General features: G+C 51.7%; 1 protein-coding gene across 2 annotated transcripts; it reads right to left on the bottom strand.

Annotated features, from left to right (window-relative positions):
* Positions 1 to 2,570: 2,570 nt before the first annotated feature.
* Positions 2,571 to 15,149, bottom strand: Mafk (MAF bZIP transcription factor K). Of its 2 annotated transcripts, none has more exons than XM_027413499.2 (3): positions 14,952 to 15,149; positions 5,923 to 6,002; positions 2,571 to 5,026 (listed from the first exon to the last, which is right to left on the bottom strand). In XM_027413499.2, exons 2-3 carry the CDS (start codon positions 5,956 to 5,958, stop codon positions 4,592 to 4,594), a joined length of 471 nt encoding a protein of 156 aa, XP_027269300.1. In that variant the 5' UTR covers positions 5,959 to 6,002; positions 14,952 to 15,149; the 3' UTR covers positions 2,571 to 4,591. The 2 variants fall into 2 exon arrangements, with proteins under 2 accessions (XP_027269300.1, XP_027269301.1); XM_027413500.2 differs by lacking the exon at positions 14,952 to 15,149 and adding an exon at positions 14,538 to 14,669.
* Positions 15,150 to 19,851: the final 4,702 nt, after the last annotated feature.

Raw genomic sequence — 19,851 nt, 5'->3', positions numbered from 1 at the left:
CCCATGGAGTGAGGTTGGGTGCCAGAAACAGCCAAGGTGAACATCATGATGTGGCTCAGAGCAGTACAGGGCAAAGAGTGTGGACTTTGCCCCCAGATGACCAGCTCTGTGCCATGACAGGAGCTGGGGCTGTCACCTCCCTCTGAACCTCAGGTTGGCCACACCCCAAAGTGGTTTCTAAGGCTCATGGCACAGCTTAGCATGCCCTAGTATGGGGACTCAGGCCTGGGAGGCCCTCTTCTCTCTTTCATCTGTGTACCCAGTCCAGTGTTCAGGGAGTCTGAGAACTAGACTGACCTTGGAAACATGGAAGACAAAGGTAGCAGGGGTAGGGAGTCAGTGACCAGCTGCCTAGGCAGGCAACCAGACAGAAATGCCCAGTGGAAGCCACCCAGGAACAGCATCACTTGCCTGGTTGCCAGCTCCCACAGCTCACAGTATCAGACAGGGTGCACCTCCCTGCCTTCTTGTTCTCAGGGCTCAGAGACAGGAGGAGTCAAGGCCAGTGGCTTCTCCCTGACCCTTCTGGGCTGATAAGATAGACTCTATTCCTCCCTGCACCTGGCTGTAAAGAACCACCCACACCCACTTATCTGCCCTCTGGGACTGGCAGGCCCACAGGGTGGCCCTGCAGCCCACACAGTCAGCAGGGTAAGGAGGGGCTCTATACTCCGAGAGACCTATACTCTAGAGGCTGTTACAGGCTCAGTGCTGGTCTTCATATATGAAAAAAGGTTTAGGACTTGGACAGCAGGGGCTGCGTTCCTCTGCCCTGAAGAAGCCATGTGCAGTGACAAGCTAGGAAGGGTCTCCTCCCATGAGCCCAGATACAAAGTAAGTACCTGGGCCTTGGGCAGTATTGGGGTCAGTGCTTTAGAAAAAGGGCAAATTGACATCACTAAACACCCACACATGCACCAGGAACCTCTGTACCCTGGTACAGGGGAAGGTGTGCCAACCAGAGATTAAACAAGTTGCCCTAGGTTACTGAGCCAATAGGGGATGATGCCAGTAGGGATCACTGTGCCTTGCATCCCTCGCACCCCACCACCTGCTTTCAGACGTGCTTCAGTCCAGTATGACACAAAGCAAAGCTGGGCCAGGGATAATATAGTACCCAGGGTTCTGGTGGAATATTGCTACAGACTGACTCAGGATCTGGCCTGGCCAAGGTGCTCAAAGAGTGATGCGGAATGGTTGGAGTCCCAGGGGGAGATGGGGGTTTCAGTCTTATCACCACCGGTAAAAAGGACCAATTGCAAGTCCAGCCCATGGGGTCCATGCATTAACTGGGCCTGTCCTGGCACAACCTTCTGCTATTTCATGTGCACATATATGCTTGTATGTATGTATATATGTATGTACACATGTGCATACATTTATAAGGAGGTTAGATGTCAAATCTGGATGTCTTCTTTAGTTTTAATTTTCCACATTAATTTTTGGGACAGGGTCTCTCACTAAATGTAAAGCTTCATCAATTTGGCTAGGCTTGCTAGCCAGCGTGCCCCAAAGATCTTCCTGTCTTCACCCCTACAATTGCTGGAATTACACATATGTGACACACATGTAAACTCAGGTCCTCACGTTTACACAGCAGGCACCTTACTAAAGCCATCACACTAGCCCCACCTCCTTGAGATGAGGTCTTACTTTGTAGCTTAGGCTGGCCTGGAACTCACTCTGTAGCCAAGGCTAACTTCAAACTCTATGTAGCCAAGGCCCACCCTTGGACTTGAGTGGTCCCACCACCTCATCCTAACTACTGGGATTTACAGCATGAGCCACCATGAAGGGCTCCTGCTGTTTTGAACTTTTCCTGACCTCTGGTCTGTGTGTGAGGTGGCTCAAGTAAAACCTGAAGTGCTCTACACTGTGCTGAGGGCCCAGGAATGGACCCTTTATACACAGTCTGCCCACAGAGGACAGGAGTAGGTTACCAACTGGGGGTCAGCTGTAGAGAAATCTGGCCTAGCTAGACTGTTTGTCTTGAAACCCACCAAGTAGATTAGGCCAGCTGGCCCGTGAAACCCAGAGATCTACTTCACTCTGTCTCCCTAACACTAAGATTATAAATATGTACCTGGCTATTTTGTATGGTTTCTAGGGATTGAACCCAAGTCCTCAAGCTCACAAGGCAAGCATTTACCAAATCAACTAAGCTATCCCCAGCTCTAGTCAGACTTCTCAGAGCACTCTGCTAGCTTCAATGAACTGGAGCATTGTTCTGTGCCCTACTTAGACCCTGCATGGTCATCCTAGACCCCACCCTCCACTGCTCAAGCGCCAAGCAGGTGGTATTGTCCACCTTGGTTCCCAACTATAAAGCAGAAGTTGCATTGGCTATCAGAGGCCTCTTGCCAAGGTAGCCTGGGCATTCAGATATAGCTGCAGGCGCCAGGAGAGCAGGTGGAAGGTATCACCTTGTAGAAGTCCCTATATCTCAGGAGGCTCCCGGGGAGGATCCAGCTATGCACAGTAGAAAGCTAGGCCTCGTCAGGGAAGGGTCAGCCCAGGCTGTAGGGCGGGATGAAGGGTTCCCAACCGCATTACCATCCACACACCATAAGCATCTCAAACAGGAAATTCTTTATTGCAAAGATACAAAAGCAGTCACAGCGACATGTACAGCAATAAATTAGGTGGTGGCCATGAGGCAGGGCACAGACAAGGGATCAACAGTCTGTGATCTCTTCCCAATAATTTATAACATGGGGGAGGAAGCACAAAAAATAAATATTGAAATGAAACTGCCAAGTAGCAGGTGGCTGGGGACACCAAGCCTCTGCATGGTCAGTATGTGTCCCTGTCACCTTTTGAAAAAGTAAAGCTTGCTTTGAGAAGTCGGAGGAACAAGATTTTTATCTTAAATAAAAACATCTATATATTAAATTGTGACAATGAAATTTCAGTGACATAGAGCCACGGGGCAAGCTCACTCCCTTCCCAGCCCCGCTCCAGGCAGGTATCCTGCACAGGTACTCCAGGTGGCATTGAAAGCCTCATCGAGCCTGAAGGCCAACAGTATGGAGTCTTTGCCCAGGAGACCACCACAGGCCAGGAGTTGGCAGCAACTCAAGGCCAGTGGTCACCTGCCTACCACTGTAGCCCACCCTGGAGACCACTCAACCAGGGACACCTGCTGGTGCAAGCTTCACCAGTGAGCCAGCATGCCTAGCACCACCACAGAAAGACTGAGGGAAGCTGTTGGCACCCTGGGCCTCCATCCACGGCCAGTTCCCCGCCCCACTGTCCAACCTACTCTGCATTAATAAAAGATCTACAGTATCAAACTGGGAAAGAAAATTGTTATGAAAAATCTGTACGATAAAATGTGTATATAATTATATATATATATATATATCTTCTCTCTCTTTAAATATCCCATGGTCCTTATTGATATCCAATATGGATTACCTACCAAGGCTATGGTTCCAACAGTGCTTTCTAAGTGCCTGGCTTTGGCTTAGCCTGCTCCTGACTCCCTGCTCACCCTACTCCTCAGGGTCTGGAGGACATAATTACTTCAGTAAGAAAGCACAAGATGGCCAATGACCCAGAGCCCTATGAAGGAGGAATAGGCAGGTATCAATTGGGCACCAAAGCTGCAGAGTATCTGCACCTATCGTCTGCCCTGGGCCCCCACTGACACCCACAGAGGCGTGTCCACAAGGCCCTCCAGATGCACCCTTTGTCCCTCCATACCATGCCTCTTAGGTCTCTTCCACATCCGCTGGGCCTGGGCGGCCAGGACTCTACCCTGTCCTTCACCTCATTCCTGTTTTTTACTTAGCAACAAGACACATCTTAACTGCCACTTCCATTATCCTACAACATCTCCCAGGCTTTACCTGCTCCCCTCCAGCCTCTCCTCTCTTCTAAGCCTCGGAGAACCTGAGCCCCACTGTTTGCTGGCTCTGTGGACAAGGGGGTCCTGCACCACAATGGGCAGACTCCTTAGCTAACAGACCCCCCAGGGGCATTCCAGGACATCCGTGCAATCCTCAGCACACATATTGGACAGGCGCTCCTGTGTGGCTACGTAGCCCAGTGGCTTCCTGTCTTATTGTACACACAGGAACACATGTACTAGCCCCTGCAGGTGGCTACATTGGGAACGGTTTCCCAGGACATGTACCTGGCTCTAAAGGCTAAAGCAGGTTGTAGTGTCCTTTCATAAGGACAAGAAGGCCATAGCCCAGAAAGCGACAGTATGGTATCCACCCCAGCTAGAGGCCCTTAGAGGATGGCACTGATGGTGCTGACAGACAGGCACCGGAGAAGTGGGAGATGAGTCCTCACTCCCTGCCACAGGGGCCTGGAGTTGTTCATCCTGGTGGCCCGTGTGGTTCCTGTCAGCAACTAAAAACACACCCCTGGGAGAAGGAGAGATGTGAGAGGGGGCTGCTTGTGGCACTGGCTCATGAGAGCCTCCCTTTTATCCTGCATCTGCCTGTCCCTGCTATCCTTGCCTCCAGCCCCGCGGCGGGGTCCACAGTGGGCAAGTGGACATGTGGAATCTGTGCCAGGGAGCCCGGGATAGGCGTGAGGGCTGTGCCACTGCCCGTGCCCTGCCAGGCCCCGGCAGGCACTAGGAAGCAGCTGAGAAGGGCACAGAGGTGGAGGAGAGCTCAGCAGATTTGACGATGGTGATGACACTGGTGGTGGCCACCTTGGTGGGTGTGACAGGCCCTCTGGCCACGGTGCGTGCGAAGGTCTGCAGGGCCTCATACTTGGAGCGCAGGGCATCTAGCTCCAGCCGCATGCTGCTGTTCTCTCGGGCCAGCTTCTCTACTTCCTGCTGCAACTCCACACGCTGCCGCTCCAGCTCCTCCTTCTGTGTCACGCGCTTGATGCGGCAGCTAGCTGCGTAGCCGCGGTTCTTGAGAGTGCGCCGCCGCTGCTTCAGCCGAGTCACCTCCTCCTTGGTGAGCCCCCGAAGGTGCTGGTTCAGCTCCCGCACCGACATGGACACCAGCTCATCATCACTAAGCACGGGGGCGTTCTCGCCCGCCTCCTTCTTAACCTAAAGAGTCATATGAGCAAGAGTCAGCACAGGGGGGCACAGGGTCCATGGGACTGGCACACAGTCACCAAAGGCTGGGACCTGGTCCAACAGGTCCTACGGGTCCAACAGTGTACTTCACCTGCCCCGTGTTCCCATTCTACATCAAGGTGACAGCATGGGACTCCAAGACTATGACCATAGCAGGGTGCTACAAACAGTCTTGCTGCTATTACTATGAACCCTCTTTGAACAGGGAGGACCCAACAAGCCTTGGGAAGTAAGGTCTTGGTCAACTGCTTTGCAGACACACAAGGAACTGGCACATTTCCCCTCAGATGCTCTGGCCAAGCATTTCTAGGTAAGGGACAGGAATGATACAGTGGCCTTGCCCTTCCCTGACATCTATCCACTAGTGCAAAGCCTAAATCTGGCTGGTCAGGGCTCACTCAAGGGAGCCCAGCACACAGCGCTCAGGAGTCCATGAGGCAAGAAAGCTGACTCAGAAGCACCTTTGGTGACAAAGGCTGAGAAGGCCCAGAAAGTAGTAAGGGCCTGAGCCGGCAGAAGGGACACCAGGTTACCTAAGGATACCAGTAGGCCTACCTGGCCCTGGGGGGACAAGCTTGGGCAGAGGAAAGGCCTGTGGATGCAGCCCCAGGTGGCTAGGATCTACACAGCACCTGCTTTACCACTCCCTCCACCTGTGAGCTACCTCCCTGGTCATCGAGACTAGGCTCTTCTAGGCCACTGTCCCACTCTCCTTCTGGGATCCTTCCCCAATTCCTGAGGACAAAGCTGACCTCATTTTCAAGGGGAAGTGCTGTAAAAGTGGGGCTGCCAGGACAGGATGAGTCTTCTCTGTGCCATGCCAGGACAGTGCCAGCCACAGCCCATGCTGGCCCAGCCCGCCTTACCTTCAATGCCTTGTTCGGTTTGGGATTAGTCGTCATAACCCGGGCCCTGTCACCAGGACGGAACCACCAGGAAATCGTAGCTGTAAAGACACAGAAACAGCATGGATTAGGACCTAAGCAGACTAAGGACATTGCCTCTGAGTAACAATACTTGAAAACCGTTCTGCTCTCAACAACCCAAACCAGTAACAATAAAACCTTACTTAGTTCAAAAACAAAGTGAATGCACATGTAAATTTGTATGTTCTTGTTCTAGTATATCTGACCAGCAACTCTACAACACGTTTCAGAACAAGCCCAATTCAATTACAAAGTAACATGTCCCCCACCCAGTTCACAAGGACTTAGGACAGTGGTTCTCAACCTTCCTAATGCTGCGACTCTTTAATACGGTTCCTCATGTTGTAGTGACCCCCAACCATAAAATTATTTTCATTGCTACTTCATATCTGTAATTTTGCTACTGCTGTGCTGTGAATCATAATATCTGTGTTTTCTGATGGCCTTAGGCAAGCCCTGTGAAAAGGCTGTTTGACTCCCAGAGGGGGGTCGTGACCCACAGGTTGAGAACCACTGCCTTAAGCAAGTGGGCATCCTGGCTAGTCTGTATCTGCCTAGCAGATAAAAATGAGACCCAACCACACCTCATGCTCCAGCATCAGTCCCCAGAGCAGACAGACCCCCTAGGTCAATGGGGGCTGCTGTCCCCATTCCCCATCCTAGCTCATGCTCAAGCCATCAGCACTGTGGAGTAATTGCCGGTCATGAGCAATTGTTGCTTCCTTCTCTGGGTCCCTCCCAACCCCCCTGAATTCAGACAAGATATTTACAGCAGTGGGATACCAGGTGCTGCATCCTCAAGACCAGAGGGACCTGCCAGCCGCAGAGCCAGCTCTATAAGCACCGGTACTCAGCTCTGAAAGAGGGCCTGGGGACAGTGTCCCTTCGCAAGAGCTCCCAATGGCTCACCAGGAGAAGGAAGGCCCTTTCCTGAAACCTCACTCACCCCCAAAGACAGATGGGGTACAGAACACCTGCCACTCCTCCCCAGCCCCACCCTCCAGCAACCCATGGGACACCTACCGCTATGAAGGACACTGCAGTTGTGACATCACCACTCCTCCCAGCCACCCCAGCCCCTCAGTGACCCCCAAGGCCCCAATGGTTGGGGTGGGTAGCAGGTTCAGAGGATCCAGCCAGAGGCACAGGCAGAGAACTGCTGCCACCTGGCAGACCCACTGGGCTGTCTAGCAGGACCTGTCCCTGTGGCCAGCCCGCCAGCCCGCCAGCCCCCTTGCCCGCCCTTCTCATTCTCCAGTCTGCATTGTGTCACACACCCTCATCATTCATGAAAAAGCCAGCCAAAGCATCCCAAGCATGATTCCCCTCTGATAGTTACCATGGCGACCTTGGGATGTAGCCAACCCCCCATGGTCTCCATGGCAACAGAGAAGCCCAAAAGCATTCGGGACTTGTGGGTCAAGCCTATGCAGAAAGACAACACGAGGTTCTCAGGCAGTAAACAAACCCATTCATTCCGTGACAACAGGGGAAGGGGCAAGAGGGATGCAGATGGCCTTTGGTGGGAGGCACCCCCACCTCTTGTATGTCAAACCCTGACAAAGATAGGCATAGAACACAATGGACATCAGGGAAATCACACAAAGGAAAGTGTGGAGGACAGGCAGTGTGTGATCTCCACTGTCCCCTCCCCCACAGACCTGGGGGTCCTCAGGCGCCCTCTCTCTACCCTGTGATCCCACCTCTGACGGGGGTCCTGTCTCCGTTGCCCATCACCCTCACTGCCAGAAAGCCATCAGTGAGAGACAAGGTATTGACTCTGGCAATAGACACCCAGCACCCTGGTGACATCACTGGTCAGGCTCAGAGGCAATGACAGTAGACAGAGTAGGACAGGGGCAGAGCCAGTCTAGAGGAGGCTCAGCATGCATCCTGACACAGTACTCATCTGGGACCTGAGCTAGGACTGGAGCCGGTGCGGGTGATCTATTGGAGATAAGAGACCACATGGGGACTCGGCAGAGTATGCATCCACAGATCACCTCCAGCTCCAGCTGGGTTACAGTGGCACTAGGGAAGTCATGGGCTTCTGCCACTCCATTAGCAACTCTCAGGAACCAGGCGCCTAGGAGCCCCAGGAGCCCTGAGAAAGTTTTCCGTAAAGAGGGAGGAGGGGTTGGGCATCTCTTCCAACTTGCAACCCCAGCGTCAGTGACATAGCTATGTGGTGAGTCACAGGCTGTTTACAGAGCCGGCTCACATTCCCACACAAGGACACCCCTCCCACCCGCATGCTCACGAGCCCCAGGGGCCACTGCCAGCGGAAAAGGAAGGTGCTGGGGAAGAAAGGGTACTCAACCCAGACCCACGGGTGCCGAGATACTCCGGCCAGGGCTCAGCCTGTGGTAGGAATCTTTCCACTCCCATGATGATGGTACTGTGACACCCAGGTGGCCAGGATGTGCACAGGGCAGGGGCTTGCCCCCAGGTGACACCATGAGAATCAACTGACCACTGGATGGAGGCCACCTGGCCAGCAGGAAGGGCCCCTCCCTGGCTCTCTCCATGTACACCCAACTCAGGGGCTTCTGCTAGGGTCTGAGTTCAGGGACCCTTCTTCAGTCCTCAGCTGGCTTAAAGATGGCACATGAAGCCAGGAGGCCATGGAAAACCCTCCCAATGCTCAGGTCACTTCCTCAGAAAAAGAAGATGGGGAGAGAGGGCCCCAGAGATGGCAGGTGATCCTGGCTGAGAAGCCCCCACTCAGGAGCCCTGGGGGGGGCACACTTATGCTAAGCTATGTTTACCCTGCCCCAGCTAGGCTTCTGCCTCTGGAACCCTGTTCAGCAGGGACACTTGGACCCCGTCAAGAAAACTCGTACTTCATCTGGCATGACCAACACTGTAGAAGTCTGTCCAGGTGAAAAGTGAGGCCTACATTGGCCCTGGTTCAGAGGTGTGCCCTTCTGCCTGCTGCCAACCATGGGGGACAATCTAGGGAATAGAGATCTTCAGCAACTCAGTATGTGGCTAGGATGGTGCTAGAAGGTGCCCCCACCCCAAACACATGGAACACATGGGTACAGTCCCAACCTATCCATCAAAGGTTAAGCCAGGCCCATCATCCTAGTACTTGGGAGGCCAAGGTAGGAGGATCACAAGTTGAAGGCTACCCTATGCTACAGAGAGTGTGTTCAAGGTCACTCTGGTCAACTTAGTGAGACCCTGTCTCAAAATAAAAAGCAGGGAGAGGGCTGGGTATGTAACTCAGTGGCAAACAGTGTGCCTAGTTTATGCATCACAGAACCATTAAGGAAAAAAAAAAATCAAGGAACGTAAAGGGATCCAGAGGAGAATGTGTTGTTTGGAGGTTTCCTGGGTGCTGGGGATGGACCCCAGGACTTGGAGTGCCACTGAGCTTGACCCAGCACCAGAGAGCCCTGAATTTGTGACAGAAGTTTATAATACAAATGTGATTTCAAAACATTGAGCCACGTGACAGCTCACTCAGCACTTGGAGCTCAAAGGCAAAAAGGCTCCTTGCAATTTCAAAGCCAGCCTGGACTATATGGGGAGATCCTGTTTCAATAATAATAATGATAATAATAAATAAAGCAGTCACACCTGTCATCACAGCACTGGGGAGGTAGAGGCGGGATGACTAGGAGTTCAAGGTCATCTTGGCCTGACTGGTCCACTTGAGACCCTGTCTCTAAACAAAAACAAATCAACTACTTTTTTTTTCCCCCCCAAGGTTTCCTTGTGTAACCCTGGCTATATTGGAATTTGCTCTGTAGACCAGGCTGTCCTTGAACACAGAAATCAGCCTGCCTCTGCCTCCCAGAGTGCTGGGATTAAAGATGTGTCACCACTACCAGGCAAAAACAAACTACTCTTTTTTGTCTTGTTTTGTTTTTTTGTTTTTTTGTTTTTTTGAGCCAGGGTTTCTCTGTGTAGCTTTGGAGCCTATCCTGGCACTCGATCTGGAGACCAGGCTGGCCTTGAACTCAGAGATCCGCCTGCCTCTGCCTCCCGAGTGCTGGGATTAAAGGTGTGCACCACCAACGCCCAGCCAAAAACAAACTACTCTTAATGGTTGCTGTAAGCCATGAACTCTCAGGGGAGCCTCAAGGCCTTGCTGAGCTTGGGGTTAAACTCAGTGGCCACAGTCAAACCACACAGGACAACAGGCTGAGACACAGGAACCCCCAGAGAAGTAGCTTACCACCCCACCATTCATTCCTGTTGCCTTTTGCAATTTGAAAAGGCCATCAAGAGATTTAACGGTGAGAGTCAAGACTGGGTGGCAGTTCTAAGTCACCAATCCAAGCAGGACACATGGAGCCAATATCTGCTCTTGATCCTCTGATAAATACAGCCAGCCAGCAGAGATTTCAAGATGGACTGGAGTAGAAGGAAGGCCCTGTGCATAAAGAGCAGGGAGGCATATTGCAGAGCATGGGAATCCAGCCTGGGCACTCAGCGACAGTGGGTAGTCCAGGTAGACTGTAGTCCAGTAGATTATCCTTCTCAGTGAGAGAGCCAGGCATAGCATCTCCCATCCTACTTTTCACACACACACACACACACCCCATTAGCTGTCTATAGTCCTGCACTGCCCTGACTACACTATTGAGGGCATTTACAGCCTCGAACCTCCCTCCCTGCATCCCAACCTAGCAGTTCTAGCACACAGCAAGAAGGACCATGTCCAGGTCCAAAGGAGAAATAGACCAGGAGCCACAGGAACCTTGTTCCAGGCCATGGTGGATCAGAAAAGAAGGTACCACAGTCTCAAAGTGTCTCCATATTCTTCAAGATAATGTGGAGCCTGGATCACCCATCTCACTCTCTGCTGTAATTGTGACACCAGCCTGAGGGTTCTGGATGATGCCCTCTATTCCACAGGGTGATAGGAACTGCAGCTCCTGACCCTGGCTCCTGCAGCTCAGTGCAGCTGACAAGGATGTGTGCTCTTCAGGTTCCTGGTCTCCCAAAACGGGAAAAGGGAGCAGGGAGCATGGTGGATAAGGAGGATAGGAGACTCATTTTGTCCAAGGGAACAGGTTCAAACCCCAGACAGCAAGGGCACTCTAACAACTGTGAGCCACAGGATGTAAAGCCACTAAGGATGAGGCCACCTCTGCTTGGATGTCTTTGACAAGTGTCCAGAGCCAAGCACCCTTTCTAGGACCCCAAGGGTACATGGGCTGACACATCCATCACCAGCACACAGTGGACACATGCTGATGAACACCACAGCCGATCAAATGAGCCTCTTCCCACTACAGACCACTAAGATTTTACTGTGCTGTCCTCCCATAGCGCATGGCTGGGCACCTCCACCCAGCTCTGGCTGGCCGCCCTCCCATAAGCCACAACTGTCTGCCTAGCCTAGAGGACGTCTGGTCACCTTGCATTTGCAATCTCAGGAAGCTGTGTCATCCCAGCTACATCCAGAGGTGACTCAAGCAGCTTCCAGGCTGACAAGAAGGCTGCATGGCACAGTCCCCTCAGATGTGGATGCCCTCCCTCTGCCCCTAACCTAGACCTCCCCTCCCTGACTGGCTGGCTGAGTGTTCCTCGGGCTTCAGCCACCTTCTAACCTCCAAGTTTCGCTGGGGATGTCCCTTGGGAACAGCTAAGCCCAGATTTGTGTATGGTATACATGTGTGCTGTCATTCCTCACATGGTTTACCTTGTGTTTTGCTTTATAAACCTTTAAAAATTACATTTATTTGCTGAGACTTAGTAATGTATACCTTTAATCCTAGAATTTGGGTACCAGAGGCAGGTGGATCTCCAGGAGTTTGATTGAGGCTAGCCTGGTTTAAGGGGCAGGGGAGAAAGAGAGCGTGCACATGTGTGCTCATGAGTGTGTCTGTATGTATATGTGTGTGTGAAGGCCAGAGGATAATTTGAAGTAATCAGTTCTTTCCTTACACGATGTAGGTCTTGGGGAATTGAACTCAGGTCATCGGGCTTGATGGCAAGCCCCTTTACCTCCTGAGCCATCTCACTAGCCACACCTCGATTTTTTGAAACAGGGTCTCTCAGTGGCCTGGAACTAACCACTAAGGCTAGGCTAGCCGACCAGCCAAAAAGCCTCTGTGATCTTCCTATCTCTACTTCCCCAACACTGGGATAAGTGTGTGTGACCACACCTAACATCTTTACATGGGCTCAAGCAAGCACTTTATTGACTGAGTTATCTTTCCAGACCTGTTAGTTTGTTTAAGACAGGGTCCATTTAGCCCAGGCTAGCCTGGAATTGACTTTCTTCTGCCTCCATCTTCCAAGTGCTGGGATTACAGAACCAGCTCTTAACCTCAGCCCCAGATTTCCTGCCCAGCTCCAAGCATAGTTCAGCTTCTCTCCCTGGCACAACAGATCCCAACTCCTGATCTTGGTGCCTCCAACTTAGTCTGACAGATAGCATATGTCTTGGGGTTCCCTTCTGAACTTCCTGCTCTGGGCTTCCTTCTCTGGCTGATGAGTGTTATGGGCTGTGGTGAACACAGGATCTCCACGCCACCTCAACTTCCACTTCTTCCAGAAAGCCCTCCTAACTGCACTCTTTGGGGAGTTAGACCTAGAGCTCGTTCTAGAATTTTCTTTCAGTAGCTTTGCTGCACAATGAGCCCCTGTCAAGCAGAGAACGTGTGTTATTGACACCAGCTCCCTCAGGGTATCAAGGCACTAAAAAAGGTCTGTTTTATAGGCAGAGTCAGGGATTCAGACAGGGAATGAAGCCTAGGAGAGGGTGTGTGCCCTCTCCCTACCATACCAGATGGCTCCATGGAAGAGCGGGCAGGTGTGTCACCAGACATGACAGCCCTAGTCTCTAACCATGACCTCTGACCTCAGGCCAGGCCATCAAACAAGCAATGTGGGCTTTAGAATCCTGCTCTATACCAGGCAACTCGAAGCATGATCACCAAGACTCAGGTCTACCTCTGTGAAATTCTAGATTTTCAGATAATACTTTCAGTTTCCTGAAACTGCAGTTAAGAGGAAATATAACGCATGTGTGACTTATAAAAAGCAAAAGTAAATACGAAGCGACCAGGCATCTTCCTGGAGCGGGGGACAGGGAGGGTGGGGCGGGAGAATGAGTCACTGTTTATAGCTCCCGAGATCGGCCACACAGAGAATTCTCCCAGCTGGCCTGATTTCCATTTCCCGTGTGGACAAGACCAGAGATCCAGAAAGTCCACTCCAAGAAACCTTTAGACTCGGAACAGTCAGGGCAGAAACAGACACAACTTCTTGGTCTAGACTTCGATCAAGAGTTGCCAGAGACAGTAAACAAACCCTGGGGCCAGCAGTGTCCAGGACTGAAAACTGAGGGTCCATGAGAGAGAGTGACCAGGAAAGACTCACCAGAAGCCTTGAGGGTGCTAGAGAAAGGGCTGGGACACAGAAAGAGCCAACTGTCGGGGAAACATGGCCTCCAGGGACCCTCTGTCCAGCTCCCATTTTTAGAAACTACCTGGAAAGTACACAGCCCTGAAGTTGGAACGCGGCCCTGCAAGCCCAGCTCAGTTCAAGAACAAGAGGGGAATGCACTCCAGAGAAGCCTGGCTTGGGTTTTTGCTCTAATAAATGTTTTAGTTTTGAATCACAAGAAGTTTGGTTTTAAGTTATAACATTGGACTTATTTCCATTACCAAGGTCAAACTCATGACATTTCTCCTGTTGATTTATCTGAGGAGCCAGGAGGTTTTGTTGGCAGTTGGGGCTGTCCACGGTGACACAGGCTGTAGATACGCCCTGCCTAACTACAGCTTTCCTGACCCATCCACATGCTTAAATCCAGACCTTTTAGTTTTGGTTTGTTTTTTGGTGACAGAGTCTCACCATGTAACCGAGGCTGGTCTTGAACTAGCCATGTAGACTCCGCTGACTTCAAACTCATTATCTTCCTGCCTCAGACTCCCAATTACAGACATGGCCCCAGAATAACAGCTTTAGATTAATACAAAAACAAAAAACAACAACAACAAAAAACAACAAAACAACAACAACAAAAAGCTCCCTGGCTCTAAAAACACCAGGCTTGAAAGTGCCAGCTTGAGGCATCACAGTACCCACGTGCAAGACACCAGATGCCTTCCAAAACGTGGTTGTCACAGTAAGATCTCAGCAGCGCCAACCCAGGGTCCCAGGTCTGTTCCAAGTGATTCCACAGAAAGGGATGCTCTGAACTAACTACCAGCTGTGACAAAAGCTGGCTTTTTGGGACTAGGGGTACCGGGCAAGAGAAAGGTGAGTACCTGTCCGTCAGTTGGCGGGTGAATTATTAAAGCGCATCTGTGTTGACTATAAGAGCTGTGTGAAAAGCAAGGCACTTCATAACTTCACAAGAGAAACAAGAGCACCATGCTGCCTGGTCTCCCAAACATCGACTGCCTGTGAACAGGGCAAGCTCTGGGAGGCTAGAGTGGCTGCCATCTCCGGGGGGAAGAATGCCAGAATTACTGTAAAGGGACCTAATCCAAGAACCTCAGACTCACAAGGCTCTCTCCACCTGTGGTCTGCTAGATTTTGCTCCGATTTCTCGTCGCACACTCTCAACACACCTATCCACTTACCCTACCGGGGGACCTCACACTTCAGAGTTGGAAGAGACCTTGGCCCCTGACCACACCTGAAGAAAGTGGCGGAAGCGATAGGCTGGCCAAGACGGTCACCTGCCTCGCTCCCCACCCACAGCTTCCACATCCGGCACCGCTGGCCGGTCAGCTGATTATAAGGGGACACCAGTTATCCAGGCCCTTACGGGATCGCTGCTGGGGGGGGGGTCCTACGCCGACGGAAGTGGCAAGGTGCGCACGGCTCCCGGGAACCGCTCTCTCGCACGTGGCGGGTCCCGCGTGGGCCCTAAGCCAGGTCCCGGGTGGCACGTGCTCGAGGCCCAGGCTGGGCCCCGCAGCCTTAGGGGTGCGGTGCCTTCAGGTGAGCGGACTTGGGGTCCCCCTACACAATCCCCAAAGCTCCTCACTCACCCAGATCGCGAGCGGGGCCAGGCGCAGCGGCTCCTCGTGGACACGCACTCTCCACGCGCGCTTCTGCTCTCGCTCTCCCCGTAGTCGCCGTCTCCGCCTGCGCGCTCCGGACTCCACGCTCCGACTCGGCAAAGAACAACAAGTCCCCGCCGCCCGCCGCCCGCCGCCGGCTCCCCAGTACTGACACCGCTTCCGGGATCGCGCGTCGAAGCGCGTCACCGCCCCGCCCCGCCCCCGTGATGGCCACGCCCCCTATCCGATCCCGCCCCTTGCTGCTCACACCTCTTCACACTAAGGCCACGCCCCCTGTTGGTCACGCCCATCGCCGCCCAGTCACTGACTCCACCTCGATCCTTCCACGTGCTGTTGTCTCGATGCTGAACCCGTGTCGCTGTCCATCTCCAGCACACCCAGTGCGGGGTCAGTGCGCCCTTCCCAAGGTGGGGGGATGATAGGCGAGCGTGACACTCACCCGGAGTGTCTGCGCCCCACGTTTCCCAGGCCTTTCAGCCTAGACATCGTGTCTCTATGCCACCCACTGTCGTCTGTGCTACCCACTGTGGTCCTGAGGCTGCGACTGCAGGTTCCTCCCGGGGGCCTTGGCATAGGGGATGGAAACCAGCTGGGCGTTGACCATGTTCTGGACGTAATACCAATTCCAGGTGAAGGAGGCAAAGGGAGCTGGGCGCTGGGACGTGGGTCAGTTACACCACATAGTCTGTAGGGTAAGTGCACCCTACAAAGAAGGAAGGGGTACCTAGCGTCCTCTTCTGACCTACACCCTCACCTTTTGACTTGTCTGAGACAGATAGCATAGGGTCTTAAGTATGCAGCTCAGACTGGCCTGGGACGCTTATAAAACTTTAAAATATTTACTTACTTTCATGTGTATATGTATGCTTGTGAACTGGTGTGCGCATGCTATCTCGAATATGTGGAAATCTGAGGGCGACTTTAGGGAGTCAGTTCTTTATTTATCGTATGGGTTCTAGAGAGCGAACTCAGGTCGTCAGCCATGGCAGCGGATACCTTTACCCACTGAGCCATCTCACTGGCATTGGCTTGGAGCTCTTGATCCTCCTGCATCCACCCCTGAGTGCTAGGATCCCAAGCATGCAACACCATGCCCACCATCATTTCTCGTTTTTGTTTTGTTGTTGTTGTTTTGTTTTGTTTTTTGTAAGCAATGGATAGAGAGCCATTTCTCTCCCATGTGGGAATGTGCTGATATGCGGCTCTTCTCTATAGGCCTCGGTGGAGAACAAGAGCATTGTCCCACACGAAGCTTCCTTTACTCCAGCCAAATGCAGTAGTCTGAGTCCTAGACCAAGTATGTACCAAGATGTTCTTAGATGGGAGCCATCCTCCCTCTTCCTATCCCAAAGGAAGGATGGAGTTGGAGGGTGATGGTCCTGTGGCCCTTGGATGGGAGACAATGCCCAGAATGCATTTTAACATCCTTCTTTCAGACCTAAATGATGCCCAGGACTGAGAACCGGGTGTACAGGAGGTGCCCCCTAGCGCTAGCAACAATGACCAAGGCTCTTAAGCCCACACACAGAGCCTTCCCAGGACTTTTTGGAGTGAGTCTTGAGACACTCTGGACATATGTTGGGACAATGTGGGCAAGTAAGTACCTGAAAGCCCTTGGCTTTCTGTGTGGTCAGTTCACGCTGTAGCCCAGTATGCTGCAGACACCTTGATCACTTACAATGGGTCCAATCTAGTCTTGCTCCTAATTACTTCTTCCAGAACTGACCAGTAGGAGGAGCCATCCAAGTCTGTCATTGCCAGCTATGACCTGCCTACAACAGCAGTGACAGCAAGGCCCATCTCAAGATTTGTAGGATGCTTCCGTTTATCCTCATCAGTGCTCCCACAATCTCATGCACAGCAGGACCCATCCCAGTTGGTCCTCTCTGAGGAACTCTTTCCCTGAGGTCAGCTGGTTTTGGTACCATTTATCTGGCTTCATGAATCTATTCTCATGGAGATTTTGTTAGGATATCTTATTCTCCTTAGTTCCTTCAAAGCAAGAGATCCAGAAAACACAGGCATGGTGGTGACTCCCACCTTTAATCCCAGCATTGGGAAGGCAGAGGTGAATCTCTGAGTTCAAGGCTAAACCTGATCTATATAGCGAGTTCCAGGACAGCCAGAGACCCAGTTTCAAAAATAGAAATCCAGAAAAACAGGAGTAGGGCCCCTGTAAACATGAGGACTTGAGTTTGGTTAAAAAAAAAAAAACTCAAAAAGATAGGGTTCTAGAGAGATGGCTCAATAAGAGCATTTGCTCTTTTTTTTTCAAAAGACTTGGCTTCAGTTTCCAAGACTCACATGACCACTCTTAACTGCTGGTAACTCCAGTTCCAGGGGATTACACACCCTTTTCTGGCCTTTGAGGGCACCAGGCACACATGTAGTATACAGACATATATGAAGGCAAATACCATATGCATTAAAAATAAGTAAATATTGGGGGAAAACAACAAGTGTGGTGGTATGCACGTGCTGTTATTCCCTCACTGGAGAAGTGAGGTAGGCATGTCCCTGAGGCTCACTTGACAAGCCAATGAGGGACCCTGTCAGAAGAAACAAGGTAGGTACCACTAAGACACAATATCTGAGCTTTCCTTCTGGCCTCAACATTCTCGAGCACACACACACACAGAGTCACAGCCAGCTGTGGTGGTGCACACCTGCAATACCAACACCTGTAGGATGAATTAATAGGGCCGTGATCTACGAATCAAGACCTTGGAACTCTGGATTCCCATCTCCACTCCTGAATGCTGGGATTATGATCGGATGCCCCACCCAACCCATTTCCCATGGGTTCAGTTGCTGAGTGGCTGTGGAGATGGGTGGCCATGGCTTGGCTTGCCCAGATAAATGCTCCCTTTTATGATGGCTTTTATGGCAGAGGTGATGTTGGCTACACCCTGGTAATTTGTCCCTTGTTGCCCTGGGAAGGGTCCTGTAACCACCAGTGCCTGAAGCTAAAACAAGACACGCCCTTCATCCCAGACTGTTCCTTTGGGGAGGAAAATCCACTCTCATAGGGAGACTGGGCATCCTGGGGAGTTAAATCCACCTTCAATGTGAGGCTGGGCATTGTGGGAAGGAAAAAATCACCTTCATAGGAAGGTTGCACATGCTGAGAGGATTAAGTACCCACCCCACTCTCCTCCAGAGAGCAGGAGATGGAAGAACTCAGATGGCCCTGGCAAAGCTGGAAAAATGGAGGTAAACTGAGGCTAGCAACAGAAATCATTAAGCAATAAGGCTACAGACAGCAGTGGGCTAGCACCAGCCCAATGGGAAGGGGTAACAGTTCTATTGACTTTGGTGACCCTAAAACCCCTTTCCCAGGAGCTCAGATCCCTGAAAAGAAAGACTAGATCCTTGGAAAGGCCAGACTACAGGATGTTTTATGGATCCCCTTAGGCACTGAAGCATTACCCCCCCCCCCCAGTGCTGATAGGGCAGTGTCTACTGCCTAGGCCTGTGAGATGGCTGTCATGGCAGATGGAAGTTCATGCCAGTGCAACGGCTGCCTCCTGCTCTAATGGTGGATGTAGTGTTTAGCCAGAATTGCCCCCTTCATCTTCATGGGGGATGAATCAAAGAATGGACAAATGGAGACTGTGAGCAGATACGGCCCACTGTCTAGCCACAGCTATGCTCTCAGGGGTGTTTCTCTGAGTCCAGTCTCTCCCAGGAGGGTAGGGGTGGTAAGCTCCCATCCCCGGCATTCCCTGAGGGCTCGGAGGACAGCTAGAGGTATCCATGATGGCTTCTGGGGTAAGGAAAGTAGACTGGCTATGGCTGCCAAAAGTGGGGGTCTTAGTACTGAATAGGAGAGATGGGGAGCAGACTTTAGTTTTCAAAAGCACCTTGTCCTTTGTCCCCATCTCTGTGCCCATGGCCTCTGCCTTAAGAGACAATCTTTCGATTTTCCTGTGATTCCAGGTAATCCTTCTGGCTCAGCCTCCTGAGTGGCAGCCACTACACCTGTTGTATGGCAGCTTCCTTGCATTAAACCATTCCCTCCAGGAGACTCATAGAGGCAAGCAAAAGGCCACTGTGTCCAGGAAAGTGAAAACTTGGAACACTCTTGAAATCCCTCCCCAGTTTTATAAAAGAAACAAGTAACTTTTGGGTGAAGTAATGTGACAAGCTGACCTACAGAGAGGACAGATTCTCAGACTGTCCCACTGCCTGTGTATCTTTCAGAGAGCTCCAGGGCTGCAGCTTTCCTGTGTTGTCTCCTTGGTTGGGGTGGACTTTCCTGTGATGCAACCACTTTTGAGTATCCTTGCTCCATAAGTAACCTCCCACACATACACCCATATTCCCATTAGTAGTCATGCCACGAAAAACTGATTAGCTTACCAATTTGGACTTTGGTGCAGTCATTACTTTGGTCTATTGTAGTGCTGGCCTGGAACTTCTGTGTAGCTAAGGATGACCTTGAATTCCTGATCCTCCTGCCTCTACCTCTGAGAGCTGGAAGTATGGGTATGAGCATTCCATCGTGTTTGGCTTATGTGGTACTAGGATGGATCCCGGAGCTTCATGCTTGCACCCTACTGCTGGAGCTGCATTCCCAGACCTGTTTTAGTATCTTAGTGGCAAAGTCACTTGTTCAGGGCCACCACCTTCTCAGTGGCTGAGATCAAAGTGGCCAAATTCATTCCTACCAGGACCCACATGTGGCCCAACCCTTGTGAGTCACAGAGAAGGTGGGCCAGAGATGGTCACAATTATGAAACTACACTCCTCCTCCCGGGTATCTCAGCAGTGTATCTGGAGTGGGGTACCTCTCAGTGAGGTACATTCCCATGACCTAGGTGACACAGGAAGCCACCAGAGCTGATCACTCTGCAAAGGGTCAAAG

Source organism: Cricetulus griseus, chromosome 4 (assembly GCF_003668045.3).
Source record: "Cricetulus griseus strain 17A/GY chromosome 4, alternate assembly CriGri-PICRH-1.0, whole genome shotgun sequence".
Classification (NCBI taxonomy): Eukaryota; Metazoa; Chordata; class Mammalia; order Rodentia; family Cricetidae; genus Cricetulus; species Cricetulus griseus.
Note: the sequence above shows the minus strand (reverse complement) of the source record. Positions and strands in the feature narration are given on the sequence as shown.